Below are 24,597 nucleotides of genomic sequence, written 5' to 3' on the forward strand. Positions count from 1 at the left end.
CAAACGCCAGGCACGTACTACCACCTTTGGTGGACATGCCCCAAAGCAAAAAAATTCTGGTCAAAAATACATATGTGGTTAGAGAAAATGTTAAGAAAACATGTAGATTTTAAGCGGAACTATTTCTTTTAGGTATAACCTCAGAAAACTATGATAAAGAATGTGTATGTTTAATATTACGTGTATTAACAATAGCAAGAATTACATTTGCACAGCATTGGAAAAATGAAGAAATACCAGCTGAAGAAGAGATAATTAATAAAATTTTGGACTGTGCAGAAATGGAAAGGCTTACACTGAAAATTAAAGGGAAAGAAGATACAGAATATTTTCAGACATGGGATACATTTTACCAATGGCTAGAAAAACGAAGTAGACATGTATTATTAAATTAAGATGTATTATTAAGTTAAAAATGTGGACCCAGGTAACACGTTGTTTACTAAGCACTAAAGATTTGTAATTATAAAAAAATAATAAAATATTTTTTTAAAAAAAAGAACACTAAAGCAACAATATATGATCCATACATTTCCCATTATTTGCTTAAGTAATTTTGCTGCTGGTGAAATATTTCACAAGGAAGAAGAATTCCTGATTATTAGCAAAGCTCTAGAGTAGTCTGAGAGCATGCTTGGTATTTATTCATTTGTTAAATTTATTTGCTGTCCTTCTCTCCATGGAGCTTCTCTGGGCAGCTTACAATGGTAAGAAAGAAAAAAATGATAGAGCAAAATGTAAACATAACAATAGGAAAGCAATGAAACAAAAATAAACAATAACAGTACAATAATATAAATTTAAAAGATGGGCTGAGGGGGAACAGGAAGCTCGGGCAGGTGGGATCAGTTGATTAATCCATTAGCCACCTCCAGTGTGATATTCCCCTATTGGGTCCCCAGGCCTACCAGCAGAGCAATGTCTTCAAGCCATTGTGGAACAATAGAAGTTTGGGGACAGATTAAATGGGAACTATTTGATGAGCCATCTCATCTGGCTAAGATAAGCCTATCTTACTCATGCTTGCAGAGGAGGCCTGCTATGGATCCTGTCATTCAAGAAACTCCGGCTGATGGGATCCAGAAGAAGAGCCTTCTGTTCTGCAGCATTGGTTCTCTGGAACATGCTGACCCCAGGGGGAGGTTTGCCCCTCACCTTACCTCTGGGGACAGGATGTTCCAGAGACCTGATGCTACAGCAGAGAAGGCTCTTCTGGATCCCATCAGCCAGTATTCCTTAAATAATGGGATCCATAGCCAGCCTCCTCTGCCAGCACCAGTAGGGCAACCTTGTTGTAGCTGAATAAGTTGGTTCATCAAGTAACCTGGACCCTGCTATGGAAGGCTTCAAAGGTCATAACCAACACTTTGAATTGCACCCATAAGCAAACCATCAGCCAATGCAGCTCATGAGGCAGTGCTGTAGCATGGGCCATTCTACAGGCACCAAAGGCTAATTGTGTTGCCGCAGATTGTATTAGTTGAGGCTTCCAAATGCATTTCAAGGGTAGCCCTATGTATTGCTCATTGCAATAATCCAGATGAGAGATGACTAGGGCTTGAGTGACTGAGCGCAGAGAGTCCTGATCCAAGAAAGGCTGCAGCTGGTGCACAAATCAAAGTGTGCAAAGGCTCTCCTAACTATGACCATCACCTGCTAGATTTCCTGTGGAAGAGGCGAAATTGCTTCAGTGCTGTTCTTTTTCTTTTGGTATTTTTCTCAACATGATAACACTACATCATCTTAATTCTCTTTCCTTTATCCTATAGTCTTTTGGCTAAATAAGGATATAGAAAAAGTGGATACATTATGACCCCCATTTCACATGCTTGGAGAGGGGCGGTATTGATGATGGTAATAACAGTGTATTAACAAATATTCACTCAGCTGCTTTTTTCTTCTCTTCCCTGGGATTTTCAGTGGCTACACGGTGAATATGCTGATTCCTGCTTCATTCACAAAGTCTACATCCATGGATACAGACTTTCCCAATAAAGCTTCTTGTGACAGAAGAATGTGCTTCTATTGGATTGCATGCACTACATGCTATGTAAGCATATCTTGATCTCAGTTTTCTCTTTCTTTTGTCTAAAGCTACAGTTCTGCATGGTTTTCTGTTCCATAACATAAGATAGAATTTTCATAATCTTATTTGTGCAGACTTACACTGAAAGATTAGTTACCTAACTTATCTTAACCCATTTTATTGTGTTCATAATTGTAGGCCTTCTCATATTCAAAATATGAATGATTTGTTTCTTTTAATGGTGTGCTCTTTTCATTTAATATTTATCTGGCTTTTACAAGTAATTCTCACTTACCAATTGCTTCATATAGTGGCCATTCAAAGTTAGTGTTGCTGTCCTCAGTCATGTTATCTCCATTGCATCCCTCAGTATGCATTATCCTGTGCCTGATTAGTTGTTTTTCTGTTTTCCCTTCTTGTAGAACAGAAGGATTGGAAAGGAAGGGATTACAAGAGAGTAAGCAAGCACACAGTGGTGAATACACATAAAAAGCAATGTGCACAATGCCAGCAGTCCAATCTCTCTTTCTCCATTCTGCAAGGATGTGAGAGGGAATAAGCAATTTCTGCAGGCAGTCCCTTCTGTGTCTGACCTGTTTCTTCTCCCCCTCCCTCTTCACAGTGAATGTAAATACAAACAGTAATTTCCTTGTTAATGGCATGTGCATTTCAAAATATAGTTAGGAAGCAAACAAAAGCCAAAGTTATGAAACTGATTAGTCTTACCAGTTTTGAGCTGGAAAGCACAGTTGTAGTCATATGATTTCCCATTTAGAAACTGCTTTGCTTAGTAATGTTGCTGGGCCCAACTGATCATTAAACAAGAACTACCTTTTTAAGAAAATCAGATACTTCTTCATAGTCATTTGCATATGGAATTATTCTTATTCTTGACTTACATAGTAGAAGTACTAGTTTGGACATAACTAGATTCAAAAGTTAGTCATAGAAAGAACACAATTTTGGAAAGAAAATAATATCAGATTAGCTGTTAAAATGAATTATTCATGGCTCTTTTAATCACCATATGTTGTCACTGCTGGACATGGTATGTGATGCCAAAATTGAAGACCGAGAATCCCTGAGACCTCGCAGGATCCCAGCCCCAGAGGTTGTTGGGTGTGAGTCCCTTCTCTTGAGGTTGGATTCAAGGGTTCAGTCGGGTTTGTTGTTGACATACCTGCCTCCCAGCTATGTGACAACAGCCCTGCCTGAGCTGCTGGAGGGGGTAGCCGGGTTGGCGGTGGAATTCCCCAGGCTTATGGTGCTGGGGGATTTCAATTTGCCGTCACTCGGCGAATCCTCTGGTGTGGCTCAGGAGTTCATGGCTTCCATGACAACCATGGACCTGACCCAGATAATTCAGGATCCGACCCATAGGGGAGGACACACGCTCGACTTGGTATTCCTCTCGGGGCAGTGGAGACGTGATTTCGATTTAAGGGGTATAGTCACTTCTCCCTTGTCATGGTCGGATCACTTCCTGTTGAGGTTAGATTTCTCGGTCCTACTCCCCCACCGCAGGGAGGCGGAACCGATTAGGTGGTTCCACCCCAGGCGTTTAATGGACCCGGAGGGGTTCCAAATAGCGCTTGGGGGTTTTCCTGATTCCCTCCTCCACGAACCGGCTGAGTCCTTGGTCGCTGCTTGGAATAAGGCGGCATCAGGGGCGTTAGACCGGATCGCGCCTTTGCGACCTCTCCGTGATTGTGGATCCCGGAGGGCACCTTGGTTTACCGAGGAGCTACGGGAGATGAAGCGTCAGAAGAGAAGTCTAGAGCGACGCTGGAGGGCTAGTAACTCCAAATCCGATCGGACACTTCTAAGAGCCTATATTAGGACTTATTTAGTGGCGATACGAGCGGCAAAATGTTCGCATTTTTCCGCACTTATTGCGTCTGCAGAATCTCGCCCCGCTGCCCTGTTTAGGGTGACCCGTTCCCTACTTAATGTTCGGGAAGCTGGGGAGCCCTTACAGGGTAGAGCGGAGGAATTTGTGCAATTCTTATCAGACAAAATCGCTCGGATTCGGACAGACCTAGACTCCGATTGGGCAGGGCCTTTTGAGATGACTGGGGCAGGTCTTAGCTCAGTTTTATGGGATGAATTTGAGTCTGTGACCGCTGAGGATGTTGACAGAGCGGTGGGAGCAATGAGCGCCTCCACTTGTTTATTGGACCCGTGTCCTTCCTGGTTGGTCTCGGCTGCCAAGGAGGTGACACGAAGCTGGCTCCAGGTGTTGATCAACGCTTCGTTGAGGGAGGAGTCTTTTCCACAATCCCTGAAGGAGGCGGTTGTGAGGCCCCTGCTCAAGAAGCCTACCCTGGACCCGGCTGATTTAAATAACTTCCGTCCAGTCTCCAATCTCCCCTTTGTGGGGAAGGTTGTAGAGAGAGTGGTGGCGCTCCAGCTCCGATGGTCTCTGGATGAAGCGGATTATCTAGACCCTTTTCAATCTGGCTTCAGGCCCGGCTTCAGCACAGAAACCACTTTGGTCGTGCTGATGGATGATCTCTGGCGGGCCTGAGACAGAGGTTATTCCTCTGTCTTGGTGCTACTTGACCTCTCAGCGGCTTTCGATACCATCGATCATGGTATCCTTTTGCGACGACTCGAAGGGGTGGGAGTGGGAGGCACCGTTTTACGGTGGTTCTCCTCCTACCTCTCTGGCCGGTCGCAATCGGTATTGGTGGGAGGGCAGAGGTCAACCCCGAGGCCCCTTGAATGCGGCGTGCCACAGGGGTCGGTCCTCTCTCCCCTCCTATTTAACATTTATATGAATTCACTGGGTGAGATCATCAGACAGCACGGGGTGAGGTTTCATCAGTACGCTGATGATACCCAGTTATATATCTCCTCCCCGAGCTCTCTCAGTGAAGCGGCCGATGTGATGGGCCGTTGCCTCGAAGCCGTGAGGGTCTGGATGGGGGTTAACAGACTCAGGCTCAATCCTGACAAGACCGAGTGGCTTTGGATGTTGCCTCCCAAGGATCATGTCAACTGTCCAGTGTTGACTCTTGCGGGGGAAAATATACCCCCTTCAGAGCAGGTTCGCAACTTGGGTGTCCTCCTTGATCCACAGCTGAATTTGGAACATCAATTGACGGCTGTGGCTGGGAGGACCTTTGCACAAGTTCGCCTGTTGCACCAGTTGCGACCCTACCTGGACCAGGAGGCTCTCCTTACAGTCACTCATGCCCTTGTCACCTCACGTTTGGACTACTGCAACGCGCTCTACATGGGGCTACCCTTGAAAAGTATTCGGAGACTACAGTTGGTCCAGAATGCAGCCGCGCGAGTGATAGTGGGTGCTCCTCGATACACCCACGTTACACCTATCCTCCGTGAGCTGCACTGGTTGCCTATTGGTCTCCGGGTCCAATTCAAGGTGTTGGTCATTACCTTTAAAGCCCTATATGGCTCAGGGCCAGGCTATTTGCGAGACCGCCTACTACCTCATAGTTCCCTACGTCCGGTTAGATCCCACAGGCTGGGCCTCCTTCAGGCCCCGTCGGCCAAGCAGTGCCATTTGGCGGGGCCGCGGAGGAGGGCCTTCTCTGTGATGGCGCCCACGCTTTGGAATCAGCTCCCCCCGGAGATTAGGACCGCTCCCACCCTGTTGGTCTTCCGTAAGCTACTTAAGACCTGGCTTTTCTGGCAGGCCTGGGGTTTATAAAACCTTACCCCTGGATGATTGTTTTTGTATTGTTGTTTTGTTACGTTTTATGTGTTTTTTATTGTTAGCCGCCCAGAGTCCTTCGGGAGTGGGGCGGCTTATAAATTTTAAAAATAAATAAATAAATAAAATAAAGACAAGTGAAAGATTACAACTACTTATTTCTAGTAATTGTCAGTAAAAAATGAGTATCTTATATGCTTATAAAATAAAGAGCACGAAAAACCAGTATCTTGATTTTTAGCGTAATAGAAAGGAAAAAAAGTTAATAATACATGCTATCTTCCATGGTAGGAATTGGAGCAATAAAGTTTAAAGACAGAATAAAAAAGAACGTCTGGGAGATTTGCCGGTTGAGACTGTTTTGGAATTGGGGATATGGTGAGGCTGTGTTGGCTTCTTGCTCTCATGTGAGATATGAGTGGTTTGATAAGATTATGATGGAACCATAAGATTATGATGGAAGAGACCAATCGGGACGGAGTGGTGGACAGCAGTGAAGTGGTGATGGTAAAATATGGCAAGAGGAGGGGTCAGGCCACTTTCAGGGAAGATGGGCCTGGTGTTTAACACCAGTGTGGTATTAATATGTGGTATACTCCATCCCTCTGTGCTATATCCCAAAACCTAGTCTCAAGAACTGCTGCTGCTTAATGTCAAGTCAGCCTCCAACAAAGCTCACCTCATCCATAATCTGATCATGGACAAGGGGACCAGCTTAGTGTACAATAGTGGCCAAAATTGTGGAAACCTTTTGGAAAAAGTGTATTTTTGAGGTTTGATGGCTAATAACACCACTTTTGGGGGGGTAGTACCATAAAATTATATATCAATGGAAAGATAATTTAATCAAGAATGTAATGCAACAAAGTTTGTTCAATTATCTGTACTGTATTCTATGAAAAGTTATAGCCAAATAACAGAAAAAGGAAGCACAACTTGCTAAGGTTGATATCAAATAGCTTTCCTTCATCTGATTATAGCTAATGAGTATGACTGTTTAGAGAGCCAATCAGGTGTCATCTTGTTTTGGCAGTGAGCCAGTCAGATCACAATAGGATTCAGTTATTGATGTCATGTATTGAAGCTGAGAGGAGGACATTTGTCAGTGTGTTATGTGATCACTATCAAGTTGGTTGGGTTTTTTTGTATTCTTTCATTTAGTGAGTTTGTAAAACTTAATAAAATTAAAGTAATGGTGCAAAGAGTTGATTGGTTGCCAAGAAAGCGATGCAAAATAGTATTATTAAGTGAACAAGGCTACAGTTATGAAGAAAGAAGAAAAATTGGTGGAAACTTAACCAAAGGTGGCATTTCTACTGTACACTTTTCCCAACATGTTTCCACAATTTTGGCCAGTATTGTATATGGAATTTGGTTGGATGCAGAGTAGACATCTTTCTCTCTCAAAAATGTACCCTCTTGCCGTTTAAGTATGGTATCAGCTGCAATTCCAGGGCAGAAGTAGGTGTGGCTGCTATTAACCGAAAGTGTCTGGTGGCCAGACATAGCCAAATGGGAGACCCTTTTTGTGGAATTGGGCTGTAGGGGTCATTTGGCGTTATTGCTTGCCTTCCTCCATACCTAGTGGCTCTGTTTGAGCTCCCTAATTCTGTGGCTGAGTTGCCAGTGGATCTAGCCAGACTAATGGTGCTAGAGGATTTCCTTCTCCTTCTTTAGGCCTGTGGATTGAAAGTTCATGGCTGCCATGGCAACCATTGACTTAATCTATTTAACTTATTGATGGCCTACATCATAATCACACATTGGGTGTGGCTTTTGTCTCAGGACAGTGGAAAAGTAAGCTAGAGCTGGGATGTGTTAATATTAGTGCCTTGCCATGGACAGATTACTCTCTCTTGGCCCTGGAGTTTATAGCCAAACTTTTTGAAGTTTAAACTCTGATTGGCTGGGTCCTGTGGAAATTGCTGAGGAATGTCTTAGCTCAGTTATTTGAAAGGAAAAAATATGAACCCCCTATGGACTTTTTGTGTAAAAAAAGAAAATAATTTTGTTATTCACATTTTTGATGATCAGAAATAGGTTATAGAAAGAAAGGAATTATGATGTAATCTTAGAGAGATTTTTTTTTTATTTTTTTTTTATTTTTCATTTTTCAATACATTTGATACAATCAATACATTATAAAAAATACTTTTGAAATAAATTCTTACATATAACCTTAGGTGTCGCTCGTCCATCCCCCCCCCCAACTGTATCCGCCCTCTCTACCTTCCTTCCTTACTTCCCTCCTCCCTCTCTCCTCTCTTCACCTCTCTCCCCTCATCCCTTCCTCCCATCCTACTTCCTACCATCCCTTCCTCCTCCCCTCTCATCCCTCTTCCGATACAGTTCAGGGGAGATTTGATTAGAATTTAATAAGAGAAATGTTTGATTAGAATTTCATCTCTTAACTGCCAAATCATAAACCATTTATTAATATTTCTTTTCATATTTTGTCCTTTTGTTTTCTCTTTCCTTTTTCTATCTTCTCTTGTTTATTTTTTTCCCTTTCCTTTCTCTTTTCTCACACATTTACTATATATTTTTCTTTGAATGTAATTATATATGAGTGAATATAAATGGTTTGTGACATTCCATGCATAACTAAAGTTTAACAATATATCATTTATTGTTACTATAAAAAAGAAAACATGATAATTTACTGAGAATAGGTTATCTTAAGTTCTCAGGCAATGTTTGTATATTCAGTGAATGGAAGTCTTTGTGAAATCAAGAGGAATATATGCATTGTGAAACTTAAAATAATTGTACGTTCCCTAGCAAAAGCTTACATTTTTATAGATAGGCACAACTCACAGATGAAAAATGGGACATTTTACTTACTAGTTCACTGTAGGGGAAGGATTGGCAGAACTCGGGGGTGGAGTCAAAAGAGGAATCAGCCTAGCCATAGCCACAAATGAACTAGTTCCAATCCCTCTTGAATTCCATTGACTGTTATCTAATGTCAAGATGACATTGACTCTAATGGTTGAGTAAATTGTTCTGCATAGGAACATTTAGTAATAAATCAGTTTAATTTGGACTTCACGTGTGGTCCTGGTACTTAACATTCACTGACAAATTGTATCCTTTACAACAGTAATAAGATGATATATGCCATTATTGGATTTATGGATTAGATTCAGACTCCATCAGAATCCAAAGTGCAGTTAATTTAGTCTGGGACTTGTTACTAGTTAAATGGATACTGGTGTTCTGGTTAGTGCTTTGGACAGTGATTAGATGCAGTTACGATGATGATGAAAAAATAACTTGATAACCAATGTCCACATTTGCTATCTTGGCACCATCTCACTATCAATTACGAGTTGAGCAGTACGCTCAGTTAGCACGTGATCCATTTTTGTCTCTTCTTCTCCTCTTCTTCAGCTGTTTTTTTTTTTTCCTACAGCACAGTACATCCCTAAAAAGTGCTAACCATAAGGCATGGGTGTCAAACTTGCCTTGTTTGCATTGCATTTTTTTGCATTGCTGGAGCTAGGTTGGGCACAGCCTCCGCATGATGCAACCAGCCTGTGGGGTGGCAGTTTGTCACTCCTGCCATAAGCTCTGTGACCTAATTAGTTAATTGCACCAGCTACAACTGCTACCTGTAACAGACAAGGCCCTAGTCAGTTTCACATTAAAAGCTTTTTTTTGCCTTCTAAGGAGCTTGTGGCTGTATGCAAACAGCTGGCACTAACACATCTCTTTCTATGTATTTTCACCTTGTGTGCCTGCTTACACTCTTGTAATCCCTTCCTCTCCAGTGAATATAAATATAAAATCAATTCTTTTCTTTTTAATGATTCCAGTCTTAGGGTGATCATTCCAAAGCGCAGGGAAATGGAAGGAAAGGGCTATAAGGTTTTTATCCAAACTTTCTTGTGAATCAAATCCCAGAAATCTTCCCCACTATTTGCATTCCCCAGCTATTCAGGGCCATATATTTTTGACATTATAAAGCAAAGAAAAGCTGAAGTAAATACATTAGTACAGTCATGTCATATATGATTTTTTGCTTAGTAGTTGCTTCCTTTAACTACCAAGTTGCTGGTCCCAATTGTAGTTGTTAAAGAAGGACTACATGTATTATGTTGGGTGAATGCATCACATCACTTTTTGAAATGAGTTAAGAATGGGGTGATTTTATTAATTAAAGGGTTTTGGATAAATGTTTATTTCCTTTATTTTCTTGAAGGTAACCTTTGCATAGAAAGGGTATTTGGCATAGTGCTTAAGGTATCAGGCTAGAAATCTAGAGACTGAGTTCTAGTCCTATTTTAGGCCCAAAGCCAGCTGGGAAACCTTGGCTAATTAGTTAGTCTACACCAGGGGTGTCAAACTGCCAGCCCGCGGGCCAGTTGCATCATACGGAGGCCACGCCCACCCCAGCTCCAGCAGTGCAAAAAAAAGTCGCAACACGCCACGTGACGCGGCGAGTTTGACATCCGTGGTCTACACTGACTAAAGGAATAAAAAAGACCCCACTCTTTATACAAGAGATCAAATCTATTTGATATAGTTTGGACATTATCAAGGTGCTATATTAGATATAGTTAAAATTGTCTCCCTGGTCTGTATTGCCAAAGCAGACTTAAGAAGGTTAGATAAATAGATTTCTTACAGAGATCAAAAAGTGACACATGCAAGAACTTCTCCAGGAATCCTGCCCTTGATGTATGTTAGTCTCACAGTTTGAAACCTGGGTTTCTTTCTGCATTTTTGAGTCAACACCCATATGGATTCCTGTGTTGAAGGTTTCTGCTATCCATCCCTTGCTTACAAAATCTCTTTTCCTGGAATATGAACCAAAAGTACAGACTTGACCAGCTTCAAACCTATAGGAACAGATGACAGTAAAAATCTGAAATTGGAAAGTAAAGAATCTATTTTTATGAAGAAAGTTCAGATTAAAACGAAGAGAGTAACAATGAATAGTGTAGATTTTTCATGATATGTCTTTAATTTTACTTGATTCAGTAATGCCATTTTGGGATTCTGATACAGCTTCATATTTAGAGCTCATGGTGGAAGATCCAGTGACAGTATGTAAAATGGAATTTGAATTTAGTATAAAACAATAACTCTTTTGATAATATTAGAAGCATACATTGTGAATGACCAGAAGAGTGTTCTGTGAAACAAGTCCTAGTTATAACGCACAATAGAAACTAGATGATTTAGATGATGTTCTTTGCTTAAGAAAATAATGCTTGTTTAATATTTGAAAAACAATGGAGGCAAATAGGGATTAGAACTAAGATGCATTTAAGCAGTACTGAGAGTGCTACTAGTAGCTTCATGCTTAAACTGCTACAAAGTTAAAATACAGTAAAAAGCAACTGATATCTTAAAATTTGTAGTAACTTTGTGCCTTGTTGAGGCTTACTATAGATTATTAACTATTATCAGATTTTCAGCTATAGTTCCAAAATTTTATTTGTATTTGTGTAATTAGTTTATATTTCCCTAGCAGTTGTACAAGTAGCGAGCAAGGAATGACCAAAAATCACAACTGCCATTTGTTTAAGGATATTAAAAATACTGAAACTGAATAGACATCTTTGCTAGTTTTGTGTAGACTGCATAGTGAACAGTGTACTATATCAGTCCAAGAAAATAGACATGGGAGGAGACAAAAAGTGAAAGAAATAAGAATGAAAGTAGAATGAGTGTAGGATGAAAAAGTTTCAAAATGAAGGAAGGTGAAGAAAGAGGATGTGGAAAGAAATATAGGAATAGAATAGAATAGAATAGAATAGAATAGAATAGAATAGAATAGAATAGAATAGAATAGAATAGAATATTTTTTATTGGCCAAGTGTGATTGGACACACAAGGAATTTGTCTCCAGTGAATAAGCTCTCATTGTACATACAACCAACAAAGTTGTTTTTCTAATGTTAGGTTTGTTGAAAAGTACATAAAAGTGTATGTATACACAGTAAGGAAAGATTTTTATGTCATCCACCAGGGCAAAAAAAAATCTAGTATAAATCTGACCTTTTAGTGGCCATAAGAAATTATGTTTATTTTTGCCCCCAAACCCATTCCAAATCCAGGGAATGTATACATGGCATAAACTAGATGTGTACTAGCCACCTCCAATTTATCTGAACATACACTGGAATTTCAATAATTGCCCTCTTCTGCAAATCTGGAAAATTGGTGGCTAGAGAATGTATATTTTGGCTCACTCTGCATGTAGCATCTGATTCCCTAGGGCAGGGCTTTTCAACCTTTTCACCAATTGTACCACTTTTAGAATATGGCAACATTCGAGTACCACCAGTCACCCAGCAAGGTGTCAAAAGCTTGATGACAAAAAAAAAATTGGAAAAAAGTGATAAAGTACAGGTAGTCCTCAACTTACAACAGTTTGCTTGGTGACTGTTCAAAGTTACAACAGCACTGGAAAAAGTGACATGACCATTTTTCACACTTATGACCATTGCAGCATCCCAGGGTCATGTGATTTACATTCGGATGCTTGGCAACCGATTCTTATTTATGATGGTCACATTGTTCCAGGGTCATGTGATCACCTTTTGCAACCTTGTGACAAGCAAAGTTAGTGGGGAAACCAGATTCACTGAACAACCATGTTACTAATTTAATCTCTCTCCTTCTTTCTTTCTCTCTCTCCCTCTCTTTCTTTCTCTCTCCCTTTCCCTCTCTCCCTTTCTTTCTCCCTCCCTGTCTCTTTCTCTCTCCCTTCTCTCTCTGTCTCCCTTTCTTTTTCTCTCTCCATCTCCCTCTTTCTCTCTCCCTCTCCCTCCTTCTTTCTCTCTCTCTCTCCCTCTGTCTCCCTCTCTTCTTTCTCTCTCTTTCTCTCTCTATTTCTCTTTCCCTCTTTCTCTCCCTCTCTCTATTTCTCTCTCCCTCTCAAAGATCCTTAAAATCCTTAAAGTTATGCTTGGGCGGAAGACTTTTTCTTTTACAGATGGGGCAGGTGGGCCCGACATTCGCGGGCAGGTAGGACCTCGCCCACCGAGCCACCGCCTCCCCATCGCCCTCCACACCAGCCGGTTCCGTCGCCAGACCTCCCAGCTGATAAGCGCAAGTTCGGAGGGTCGCCATCTGACGGGCGCAGGAGTTCGGCACTGCGGCAGCCTCCCCTTCGCCTTCCGCAACAGCCAAAGCGTTGCCTGACATTCCAGCTGACGGACAGAGGTCCGGGGGTCGCCAGCTGACGGGCGCAGGAAGTAGGAGCCACGGCAGCCTCCCAGCTGCCTGCTTCTTTGGCTGGAGCAGTTGCTAGGGCTTGCATGGTTGCCGGCGGCAGGAAACGCATTAGCGGCCCTTGGGGACTATGCAAGTCCTGGCAACTGCTCCAGCCGAAGAAGCAGATGGCTGGGAGGCCGCCGCGGCGCCTACCTCCTGCGCCCATTAGCTGGAACATCAGGCAATGCTTTGCCCTGTGCGGAGGGCGAAGGGGAGGCCGCCACAGCGCTGAACTCTTGGGGCCATCAGCTGACGACCCCCGGACCTGCGCCCATCAGCTGGAACGGTCAGCAATGCTTTGGCCGGTGCGGATGGCGAAAGGGAGGCCGTTGCAGCGCCAAACTCCCGTGCTTGTCAGCTGGGAGGTCTGGCGATGGAGCCGGCTGGCGTAGAGGGTGATGGGGAGGCGGCGACTTGGCGGACAGGGTCCTGCCTGCCTGCGAATGTCGGGCCCACCTGCCCCATCTGTAAAAGAAAAAGTCTTCCACCCAAGCATAACACCAGCAGTTGTGTGCCACGGAGGCTTGAGACACGGAGGCACAGGATGCGGAGCGGCACGGTGCCGTGGGAGGGGGCAGGACCAGGGGGAGGGGTTACCTGCATCCTGCCAGCTGAATTCTGGAAGCCTGCCTGAATGAAGAATTTTAGGGGGTGTTGAAAGCGAGACAGACTTAGGGCTGTATTAAGATCATAGATGGCTGTATAAGGAGAGTGGAAGGGAGGCGAATTCGGGGTGGAGCAGAAAACACGGAGGGAAGGCATTAGAAAATAAGCACCAAGGTATATGGTGCCTTGCAAGGGATTCCCGAGTGTTCCGCAATTGTTTTTCCTCTCTCCTCTGCGCAAGAAAAACTTTTGCGGCGTAAATCTGAAACCAGGTGTTCCTGTGAGGTGGCGCAGGAGGTTCTTGGGAGAGGCGAGTACAAGCTTGGCGTTTCCTCTCTTCCAATCCCCTTCCTCTTCTTCACCCCCTTCCCCGGCCTGCCTGCGATCTGAGCTCGCGGCTCTGTGGCTTTTCTTTCCTAGCCTAGCCAAGCTTTCTTTTGCCCGCCCCATTCCCGGGAGCGCCAAGGAGGTACGGCAGAAACACATGAATTGGGATTGTGGTGCCCTTGGGAAGCTGATCATGCTTTGAACCTTAGGAGAGGAGGAGTCCTTTCCTCCTTCCCTCCCTCTCTCCCTGTCAAGCCCCAACGGGCTCGATGTGAACAGGCTGGGGGAGGGGTCGAGGATGACATGTGGGGTGGCAAAAGAGGCCAGCGCCGGGGCCAGACCTCCCAGCTGACAAGCGCAAGTTTGGGGGGTCACCAGCTGACGGGTGCAGGAGTTCGGCGCTGTGGCGGCCTCCCCTTTGCTGATCTGAGTTCACGAAAAGTCAAACCAAGTTGCTGCACAATTAGTTCCTGAGGAGGGTGGGGCCTTGCTCTGCACCTGTGCTCTTCACGCGCCTCCTGTAGGGCACATTCAGTAAAGTTCATGCAGGCTTCCGCCAAGCAGCATATTTTCCACAAACAAGTGAGGTGGGAAAGAGTGGAGTGGGGGGGAGGAAGGAGATGCCGCGGGGGGGGGAGAAGGCGACGCCGCGTACCACCAGCCAGGTGGTCGCGTAGCACGAGTGGTACGCGTACCACCGGTTGACAAGCCCTGCCCTAGGGGGATCATGACCTTTCAGAGGAATAGTAACATGAGCAAACCTCAAAGTAGCATTAGCTCTGAGAGACTTCTGCATGTAGATAATTGAATTAGCTCTTCCACATTTATTGACATTACAAGATACACAATTTGCCTCTGCAGATGTGACCTTTGCTGCACAATCCAGCAGAATGCTCTAGGCTGGAAGATGCTAAACCCAGTAGCTCATTTCTGTAAGCTCTATTTTTCTGGTGATCAAGTTGAAGTGAACCATGAAAAATTCTTGTCTGGACAGATAACTCAACAGTATTCAGTGAAGTAGCATATGTGTAATCCAGATTAAATCCTTTTCCTTTATGTTTCATTATATGGATTTATTTATTGGTTATAGGAAATGTAGCCTATATAGCTGAAGTAATGACTAAAGGGAATTTTCTCTAGAATCTGGAATACAATTCTGTTTTGCCCTGCCTTCTTATCTAAACAGGAGTTAATTTTTTTTTCAAGTTTATCATCTAGTAATCAGAAAAATGCTTCATTGTAAGATCAGATGCAGATCCTTCAGAGTGTTATGGAATAATAGAAATGATATTATAAAGCTGCAAACAATTTTTATGCAATTATACATTATACAAAATAGAGGTTGTGGCATTTTTTTGTGCATCTCCCTTTGTATTGACAACTGCATGTTTGTAGATTACTGTAGATATTAATTCATTTTGGTACATCCTTAGATCTAATGTAATTATCTTTTATTAAATCAAACCAATCAAATGAGTGTGTGATTGTGAGTGTGTGCTTTTGTCTTTCCCTGTGCCCATAAATTGTGATAACAATGTGAGTTATTTTTTAAAAAAGAAACCAAAACAAACTAAATTATTAATAGTCCTATTCCTTTCCTTTTTACAGAAACCAAAGCCCTGAAACAAAATCTAATTCAAACACTGAATTTCAAACTTTCAAAATAGGTGAATATAACCAACAAAAATAGATTCAGTTTTACAAATAGAAATGTTAACATCCAATGGATTCAACTCAAAATGTGCCAATACTAAGACAAGCCCAAATCATGTCAGTTAGGCAATCTTCTGCTGATCTCCAAAAGCAAGGAGACCAAGCCCAACATCTACTAAATGTTCTCTGAGGCATCAGATATATTTAAAAGCCTATTTTCTGTCATGTTAGCATATTTTTTTAAAAAAGAAACCAGGTTTACACTTGTGGTTTAAAGTTCCATTTTTGCGACTAACTCACTGAATCTGATTATTCTAGAAGTAACATAAACAGTATTAATTCAATTTAAATATTCTAATATCTCATAAAAATGTGTTATAATTCTTTGAAGACTTTTTACAAACAGAATTTTAGAAAGCAATGTGTCTAGACAACATCTTTTGGAGAAGGATATTGATTTTGTCGTCAATTTATGTTCCTGTTCTTTGTATTTCTATTACAGAAAGTTAATATTGTGCCCGGTGACCCTTTTCAGGCCCACTAGCCATGCCAGGCATTGTGGTGTTCCGTCGCCGCTGGTCTGTGGGAAGTGATGATCTTGTTTTGCCTGCCATTTTTCTCTTTCTTCTTCATACAACTTGGTAAGTGAAAATATGCTTAAGAGAAGACTTCTATTGTTAGGTAATAAGTCACTGATATTTGTTTTGTAATTTTTATGTCCAGGTATTAATACTATATTGCAATTTAAAATATTCTGCTAAAGTTCATATATACAAAGCAGTATGGAAGTGGATCTATGCATGTAGAAGAGTTCAGGCTCAAATAATTCTGTTTTACTTTTTTGTTCCACTGCTATGGTTCTGTAAGGCCTTCAGGGAAGTTGTTGGAATATCCAGTTTATTCTTAAATCAGCTAAAAAGAATTGAAAAGGAACAGAATTATTAAAGAGAAAGGGAGCCACAGTAATGATATCCATGTTTGTAATAGATGATAACTGATAATTATATAAATCCACTCAAATCATACTGTCAGTGTCAAAAGAAAAGATAGAATTGGTTTGAGGGGTTTCTGTGTAGATACTACCAATGAGAAAGCTGAACCATTTTGGCATCCAGTAAGAAACTCTTAAAGGCAGGGCTTCTTGGATCAAACTACATTTTGAAAGCTCAAAACCAGATTTGAGGCAAATGCAGTTTTTCCATATCAGCCCATTAGTATTTTTGTAATTAAAGTGAGTTGTACTTATTCCTAAGGGGAAAAAATTCAATATCTATAGTGGTGTTATCTTTATTAGAAGTAAATATATACAAAACCATAAACACATTTTTGAGATCTCCAGATCTTTTTGTTATACAAAATGTTATGAGAAGTTGATGGAAGTGAGAAAGGAGATGAAGATACACATTGAGTTGGTTGGATGGAGGGATGGACAGACAGACACTCCCAATCAAAGATTTAACAGACAGGAAGAAAGGATTTTTTTATGTGAAAGGTTAATGACCTCTCCTCAGTTCCAATACCTAATATTAATATCTGACCTCAGAATTCTTTTGCTGTGAGACTGTGTTTCCTGTTGTGAGATTTCAAGATTCTAATATATAAAACAAATTAGTACTTGCTAGCCTAATGTCAGTTATCCAAACTCTGCTGTTCGTGGACAAAATGATAGTTGGTGGTAATTGCATTTATGTGTCGTCTTCATCTTGTTGGGTTCCTCATGAGCAAACAAGTTTATGACATTTAGGAGCCTGTGATAGTTAAGATGCACTGTATGTCTGTGTGTGTGAGAGAGAGAGTGCATGTGTGCTAATGTGTTGTCAAGCATGGTAAATATCATGCTGGGATAGAAACATTGTAACTTGCATGTGGGATTTAAAAAGCGTGTGCCTGATAAGATTTTCTCCTGTCCTCTGCCAACAATTGAAGTATGTGCAGGTTTTTGCCATTCCCATTTCCAGGCCTCTTTACATGATGAAGAGACAGATTAATCTCAAGGGGATTGATGCAGCCCTTTCCCCCCCTTTGTATTGCAGAGGAACACAGAGTGTGTTCTGGGACACTATCCAGAAATCAGTATGTAGGTGGAAAAAAAACTTTTTTAGCTAACCACCAGCATTTTACAGCAGCACAAGAAATGCATAGCCCAGATAAATGAATGATATTAATAAAATGTAGCTTTGCTATTGGCTGAAGTGATATATTCTATTAACTGAGAATCCCATAACCACCTGTACCTAAAATCAACTAAAATCAATTTGACAGTCCATTCAGGAACTGAAACTTTGACTTCATGAGTAATATCGAAATAATTTTTCTGTGAATAAAATATTACACATGCTACAATATCTTAGTAAGTTTCTTATGGGATAAGCTTTTATTGGCAGCAGTTAATTTCATAAACTGCAAACAGTTTTGGTTATTTATATAGTGTTAACTATTCCCAGGAATTAAAAAAACGATATTTCCTTTCTCAGCTTATATAAAAACAAAACAAATGAAAACAGGTTTTTTAAAAAATAAATAAAACTAATAATCATTAGGCTTCTTGATCTTATATGGCTAAAAGTGTTTGGTCATGTATATATTGTCTCAAGCTTTGACTAGAGAACGTGGCTTGTTTTACGGCAGGTTCATCATCCTTTCTGTGGTGCTCTTTGGACTGGCATACAATCCCAATGAGACCTGCTCTCTCAATCTGGTGGACCATGGGAGGGGTTATCTGGGCATTTTGCTCAGCTGCATGATCGCCGAAGTTGCAATCATCTGGCTCAGCATGCGTGGCAGCATCTTGTACACAGAACCACGGGATTCCATGCAGTATGTGCTATACGTCAGACTGGGTAAGAGGCAGTGGCCAAGAGGCTTTTATTAATGTTTGATCTTGATGCAGCTGGCTGTCATGCTCTCAAAGGATTCTCTGTTTATAATATTTACAAACACAGAGTGATCCAAGGGCATTTTCAGTTGTGGCACCAAAAGAAGTCTGCATCTGGATATGCGTACTGTAGTTAAATATTATTTTCAAGTTTTACTGCTTTTGTAGATGTGGGAAAACATGCTCCTATATTCCCCCAAATTGGAAAATATTCATGCTTCCACAAAATTTATATCAATTTTTCTTGGGTAAATGCCCATTTATGATTTTTTATTGTTAAAAAATTCACAGCCTCATTAATGAAATACATATATTTTGTCTGATACCTTGACAGCGGTGCATGTGTTTTATTTCTTGTATTCAGAAAAGACAAACATGTTAGTATGGTATTTTTAAGGATAAGTAAATATAGTTTACTAGTCTGTGAAGATAAACGTGTGCTATAATTATCTTTCTCAAACTCACCATTATTTCCTTTGTTCACTTACCATGAGCTTTCATTTGTAAAAAAAATCTGATGCTTATCTATCCTTCCCAAAAGTGTATGTGGAATATATTATGCGATTCACTCCAAGCCTTCAAAAAAATGGCTACATATAGATATATATATGCTATAGAGAGATAGGAAATAAGACAGTTTGGATGCTTTCCTTGTTCATTTTTATAGTTAAGGTTCCCATTATCATTCTGTAATATTTTTCTCCTAGAGAACTACATTGCATGTGCGTCTAGATAAAAGCAAAAAGTTTTAGATTGACATTTATTTTTATTTAGTTATGGCATCGATGAAAGTCATGCAATCACTAATATACAAAAGTAATAAAACACATTATACATAGAAATACAAATACAAGTTTAACAATATAAGTTTAAATAAAACATCAGCAAATGTATATGTGGGCAATACAATATACCAGATAAAATATTAAATTAAGGTAAAACCGTGCTAAAATCACCAGGATATAGCACCATAGAATAGGATAGATGTTATAATTTAATATCTAAGCAAGCTAATCATCTAACTTCTTCTGGTGTGGCTGCAATTAGTTCGTCGCATTTAGAATGACACATCAGAATGGATATTTTTCTCATTGCCTAAGAATTACTTCTAAGAAATATGGTGAAATCAGTTGTTGTTGTTGTTACTGTTGTTGTTGTTATACCGTTGTACACTCTGCTCTTATTGTTCCAGCAATCTTGGTGATTGAATTTGTCTACGCTATTGTGGGCATTGCTTGGTTAACCCAGTACTACAGTTCCTGCAATGATGTTACTGCCAAGAGTGTTACTTTGGGTATGTATTTAAAAGTATTTATAAGTATTTAAAATCACATATAGTGTATTGAGATTTAACCTGTTAATAAACCTAAAGAAGTCTTGCTGTTTCACTATTGTAATTTAGTTTTTCTAAAAACATTCATGTACATTTATTCATAGGCATAACAATAGTATTACAACTAGAAAGGATATAACTTTTAATGTCTAACTAGGCTGTGCTAAAAAAAGCGCTATATACATCTATATATGTTTATGCCATGATCCTATGATGGATTGAAGATGCAGACTGAACAAAGTGGTAATGCATATGTAACTATTTGGGGTCACTATTATTACACACAGTATTTTTAGTCATTGAGGCTTGCTTGATATCTCTCATTAAATATATTTTGTGATATATTTATGATGCTAAGAATATCAGTAGTGTTATATAAGAATTATCTTTATCATGTCAAAGAAAATCAAACAGGGAGTATTACTCAGTAAAAAAGGAATACATAAACTTTAAGAAAAAAGTACAAATGAGTCAAATCTGCCACTCACAACCTGGGCCTTATCCTCTGTCTTCTCTGTTTCACTAGGAATGGTTGTCTGCAACTGGGTGGTCATTTTGAGTGTCTGCATCACTGTCCTGTGCGTCTTTGATCCAACAGGACGGACTTTTGTTAAATTGCGAGCCACAAAGAGGAGACAGCGTAATCTAAGAACATATAACCTGAGGTAAGAAAATTGTAATTGTAGAAGTTGATTCAGGGTTTTTATAAAATAAATTTCCAATTTAGATAAATGCAATCTATTGTTTTTAATGTAGTTGAGCACAAATGAGTGTATTCAATATGGCAGCAAATAGTGCAGTTTATATGTTGGGAATACTTTTTTTGAATTGTAAATAATAAATGCCTTATAAGCACAATTTGGGTTTCCAGGTATATATTCTTTTTAAAAATATATTTTACAACATTTATATTCCTTTTTACTGTGCACTAAAGGTCAATTGTTTGCTCACAATTATACTACCATGTACATTAGACTAAAAGGTAGTGGTTTAGCCTAAATCATCTAAGTATAAACGGAATACGTTAAATGTCGTTCACCCCAAGCCACAAAAAATGTGTACTTGGTTTGTCATAACTGAATGAGCCAGGAGTATTTGACAACAAAATGGTATTTTCAGCTGTGCAATTTTCTATTTTTTAAAATAAAAAAGTTAAAATAGATATGCAAACTTTTATAATTAATTCAGTCTAGCCAGTGTGATTTTTTTTCCACAAAAATATAGGGTTTGTGACCAAAATACAATATAACATTTTCCATCATTTTGTTTTCCTTCACAATCCATAGAGCAGGGGTAGGCAACCTTGACTCTTTTATGACTCATGGACTTCAACTCCCAGAATTCCTGAGCCAGCCATGCTGGCTCAGGAATTCTGGGAGTTGAAGTCCATGAGTCATAAAAGAGCCAAAGTTGCCTACCCCTGCTATAGAGAATCATATTTCTGTAATATTGCCTAGGTTATATTGGAGATTTGAACTGAGCAAAAGTCCTTATTGCAGACATATCAACCTCGCGACGTCACATGATGTTGCGCAACATATCAGAGCTTTTTCTCCATTGCCGGCAATGGAGTGGCCGCAGTTTCGGGATGACGCGTCCGGCCTATGGGCCAGCAGTTTGACACCCCTGCCTTATGGTTCAGAACCTAAACAGAGTGCTGAAAAATACTGAGTAATTAAGTAGCAGAACCTCCCATTTTAAAAATGCTCATAATGTATTAACTGAGAAACAGAGTAAGAGGTCAGTCCATCTGTTATTAAATGCTAACTGACACTGATCATATTTGAAGTAAGAGCTACATATTTTGAAAAATCCACAAAGACAAAAAAGCTTGAAGAATTTGAAGAGAGCATACAAAAGGAAAAGGTTTCCTTTATCTCTTAAACATAAAGACTCATTTAATCAACAATGAGTCAAATGAGAAACAGACATGAGGATGCTATGTGAACCACCTTCCTCTGACATTTTTTTTCTAGGGTGACTTATGTATCTCTGTAACGTAACTGTATTCCAGCAGGTGGCAGAACCTAGTCTACTTTGAACTTGAACAAGTTATGAAAAGTTGTTTCAGCTACTATTTGGATGGGAGACCACTGGGAAATCCCAGAGCTGTAAACTGGACTAGGAAGTAAAAAAAAAAAAGCTTTGGAAGAAGACAGTGGAAAACCATTTCTCTTCTGTTGCAAAAGAACATAATTACTAGGACCTGAGCTGTATTTGAGGGAGACTTTACTTTTACCTTATAAAGTAACTATAGATTATAAAGAGTTCTAAATCTGTCACTATTCAAAAAATTGTGTGGAAGCTTTAAGACAGATGACATTCAGAACTGTTCACAATTTCATTCCATATTATTCCAGTGTTTATATATTCTTGATGTTAGGCTCTTGATGTCATTTTGATCTGATGGTTTAATTTGATTGTGATTTCTTTTTTTAAGGCATCGCTTGGAAGAAGGCCAGGCTAGCAGCTGGACCCGTCGACTCAAAGTTTTCCTCTGCTGCACACGAACAAAAGATTCACAATCAGTAAGCAGCTACTGTCTTTTCATTAAAAAACAAATATAAGTCAGGATTTTGACAGTATTATAGTATGAGAACTATGGCTGATGATGAAAGGAAATACGGTACAAGTATCCTATCAGGATATTCCACAGATGCATGTTGACCCAGTGGTTCTCTTGTAAGAATAGAAAAGCTTTTCATAATTGATGCAAATAAACCTTTATTTACAGATAAGCTGTTCATGCTTGCTTAGTTGCAAAAAAAAGAAGTCATTTGTAATGTAAGAAAATTACTAAGCTTCAAAAAAGGCCTAAAACTGTTGAGTTGGCTAATTTTAAAATATATAGTAATCTTTTATTATCAAAAATATGATTAAAATAATCAGATTGTTTTCAGTCATGAAACCTTTGAAACGAATTCCATATTTGACTTTAGGCAAAAGTAAAAGTATTAATAATATTCCTCAGAACCACCTAATCTTGGCCTGCTTGTAGCTGTTAGACATCCTATTTAATATGTGGTATCTGATACATGATATTGAATTGTGCAGGTTTGTTCACCCACAGTGTGTTTGCTAAAGAAGAAATAGGTCAGGATGTCAAACTGCCGGCCCATGGGCCGGATGCATCATAGCAAAACCGCGCCCACCCCATTGAAGGCAATGGTAAAAAAGTTGCGATACGTTGCGACATGTCACCTGATGTCGCAAGTTTGATACCCTGAAATAGGTGCACTAATTGCAAATACTGCTGTGTATTTTACACAGCAGTATTTGCAATTAGTGCACCTATTTCAGGGGTGTCAAATTCGCGACGTCAGGTGACATGTCGCAACGTATCTATCCCCCCTCCAAAAATTATCTCTGAATTCCAGAGGCTAGAGATGTTGGTCTGTTATTGGTCTCTATTATTACCTTGCCTGTGAGTTTTCAAGGTTTAGGGTTAGAGGCCTTAAGTTGGTTGCCTTAAGGATTGGAGGGAGAATCCTAGCCTAGATCAATTATTGTTATTTTGACAAATATGATACAGTAGATAATATATTGGATAGAAAGTGAGAGGCCTAATTCAAATACCTGCTCCGCTATTTTGCTTAATGCCTGCCCTTCAACAAGTTGTGTCACAGACCTGATTTGCATAATAACTTTAGTATATAGCATGGTTTGTTGAACAAGCCACATTGGCATGATTCACATAATACTTTCATGGTAAGAGGATGGTAATAGGTTAAACCAAAACCAAGCAAACCACATTATATGTTTATCTATCTGGCCACAGTATTTCATATTAGTTCATCTTATTGATTTGTTTTTGACACATTATATATGGATTAAAGCATTGTTTCTTGACTACATCATGAAGAAAAATTGAAGTAACGTTATGTATGTTATTTTAAACTTCTTAGAAGTAAAGATTAATGCAATTAAAAATCGATGCATTCAGCGAAGTGTAGAAACTGATAATCCAGAAACAGCTGCATTTATACATAATACCAAGGGAGGATTATTGTTTATTCAATAATGGTTGCCTAATTCACACATAAACTAAGTTATAAAGGATTTACTTACATATCATGTTTTTTTTTAAAAAGCAAACTGCATTGTGGTTTAATATGCCTTTAGCAATCTAACAAACTAACAATTATTTTAAGCTCTTATATCTTGCTTGTTGCAGATTAATTTTTCACCTTTTCCTCTTTTGATTTTTTCAGGATGCTTACTCTGAAATTGCATATCTCTTTGCTGAATTTTTCCGAGATCTTGACATAGTCCCATCTGATATTATAGCAGGCCTTGTTCTACTACGTCAACGACAAAGGGCAAAACGCAGTGCAGTGTTGGATGAAGTGAGTGTGAGGAATTCTCATTTCAACCGTGAAAAATGGACAAAATAGACTAACATTACTTAAAATCACCTACTGTGATACATTTCATTTTTGAAAGCTACCTATCCCTTCTGAGCTACTTACAGTTTCACTGTTTTTTTATTGACAAGACTGAATTAATAAATATTTGGGCACTGAAATGGAGGAAATTATGTTTTAAATGTCTTTTAAATATGAGAGAAAATACACCATAAAGCACCAATTCTCTCTGATCTGATTTTTTTTAAATTAACCATTTGACAGTTTAATTTGATCTGAGTACTGTTTGTAGGAATTCATTAAGCAAATATCTAGGACAACTTGAGCAGTGGCAAATACCGTATTTTGGATAATTAACATATTGCTTATTATGAGATATGGTGGCAAATATGCTATTAAACATTCTTTTCCTCTTTCTATGTTTAATCATCCAGAAGACAAAAAATAGCTTAATAGTAGCCAAGCATCTCAACTCCGCAATATAGGTCACAACCAAAGCTATGT

General features: G+C 39.7%; 1 protein-coding gene across 5 annotated transcripts in view; it reads left to right on the top strand.

Moving 5' to 3' along the window:
• DAGLA (diacylglycerol lipase alpha) overlaps positions 1–24,597 on the top strand; it is a 121,437-nt gene that overhangs the window by 67,022 nt on the left and 29,818 nt on the right. For 4 of the 5 annotated variants that reach the window (XM_039353146.1, XM_039353148.1, XM_039353149.1 and 1 more), the window contains 7 exons: positions 1,921–2,050; positions 16,024–16,162; positions 18,150–18,361; positions 19,589–19,690; positions 20,256–20,394; positions 22,170–22,257; positions 23,941–24,075. In XM_039353146.1, coding sequence (XP_039209080.1) covers positions 16,068–16,162; positions 18,150–18,361; positions 19,589–19,690; positions 20,256–20,394; positions 22,170–22,257; positions 23,941–24,075 — 771 coding nt within the window. In that variant the 5' untranslated portion in view covers positions 1,921–2,050; positions 16,024–16,067. Of the gene's footprint in view, positions 1–1,920; positions 2,051–15,476; positions 15,536–16,023; positions 16,163–18,149; positions 18,362–19,588; positions 19,691–20,255; positions 20,395–22,169; positions 22,258–23,940; positions 24,076–24,597 lie in introns of all 5 variants that reach the window. The other variant, XM_039353151.1, reaches the window with a different exon arrangement.

The sequence above is a fragment of the Crotalus tigris genome, unplaced genomic scaffold (assembly GCF_016545835.1).
Source record: "Crotalus tigris isolate CLP2741 ecotype Arizona unplaced genomic scaffold, ASM1654583v1 scf7180000018504.2861643, whole genome shotgun sequence".
NCBI classification, from domain to species: Eukaryota; Metazoa; Chordata; class Lepidosauria; order Squamata; family Viperidae; genus Crotalus; species Crotalus tigris.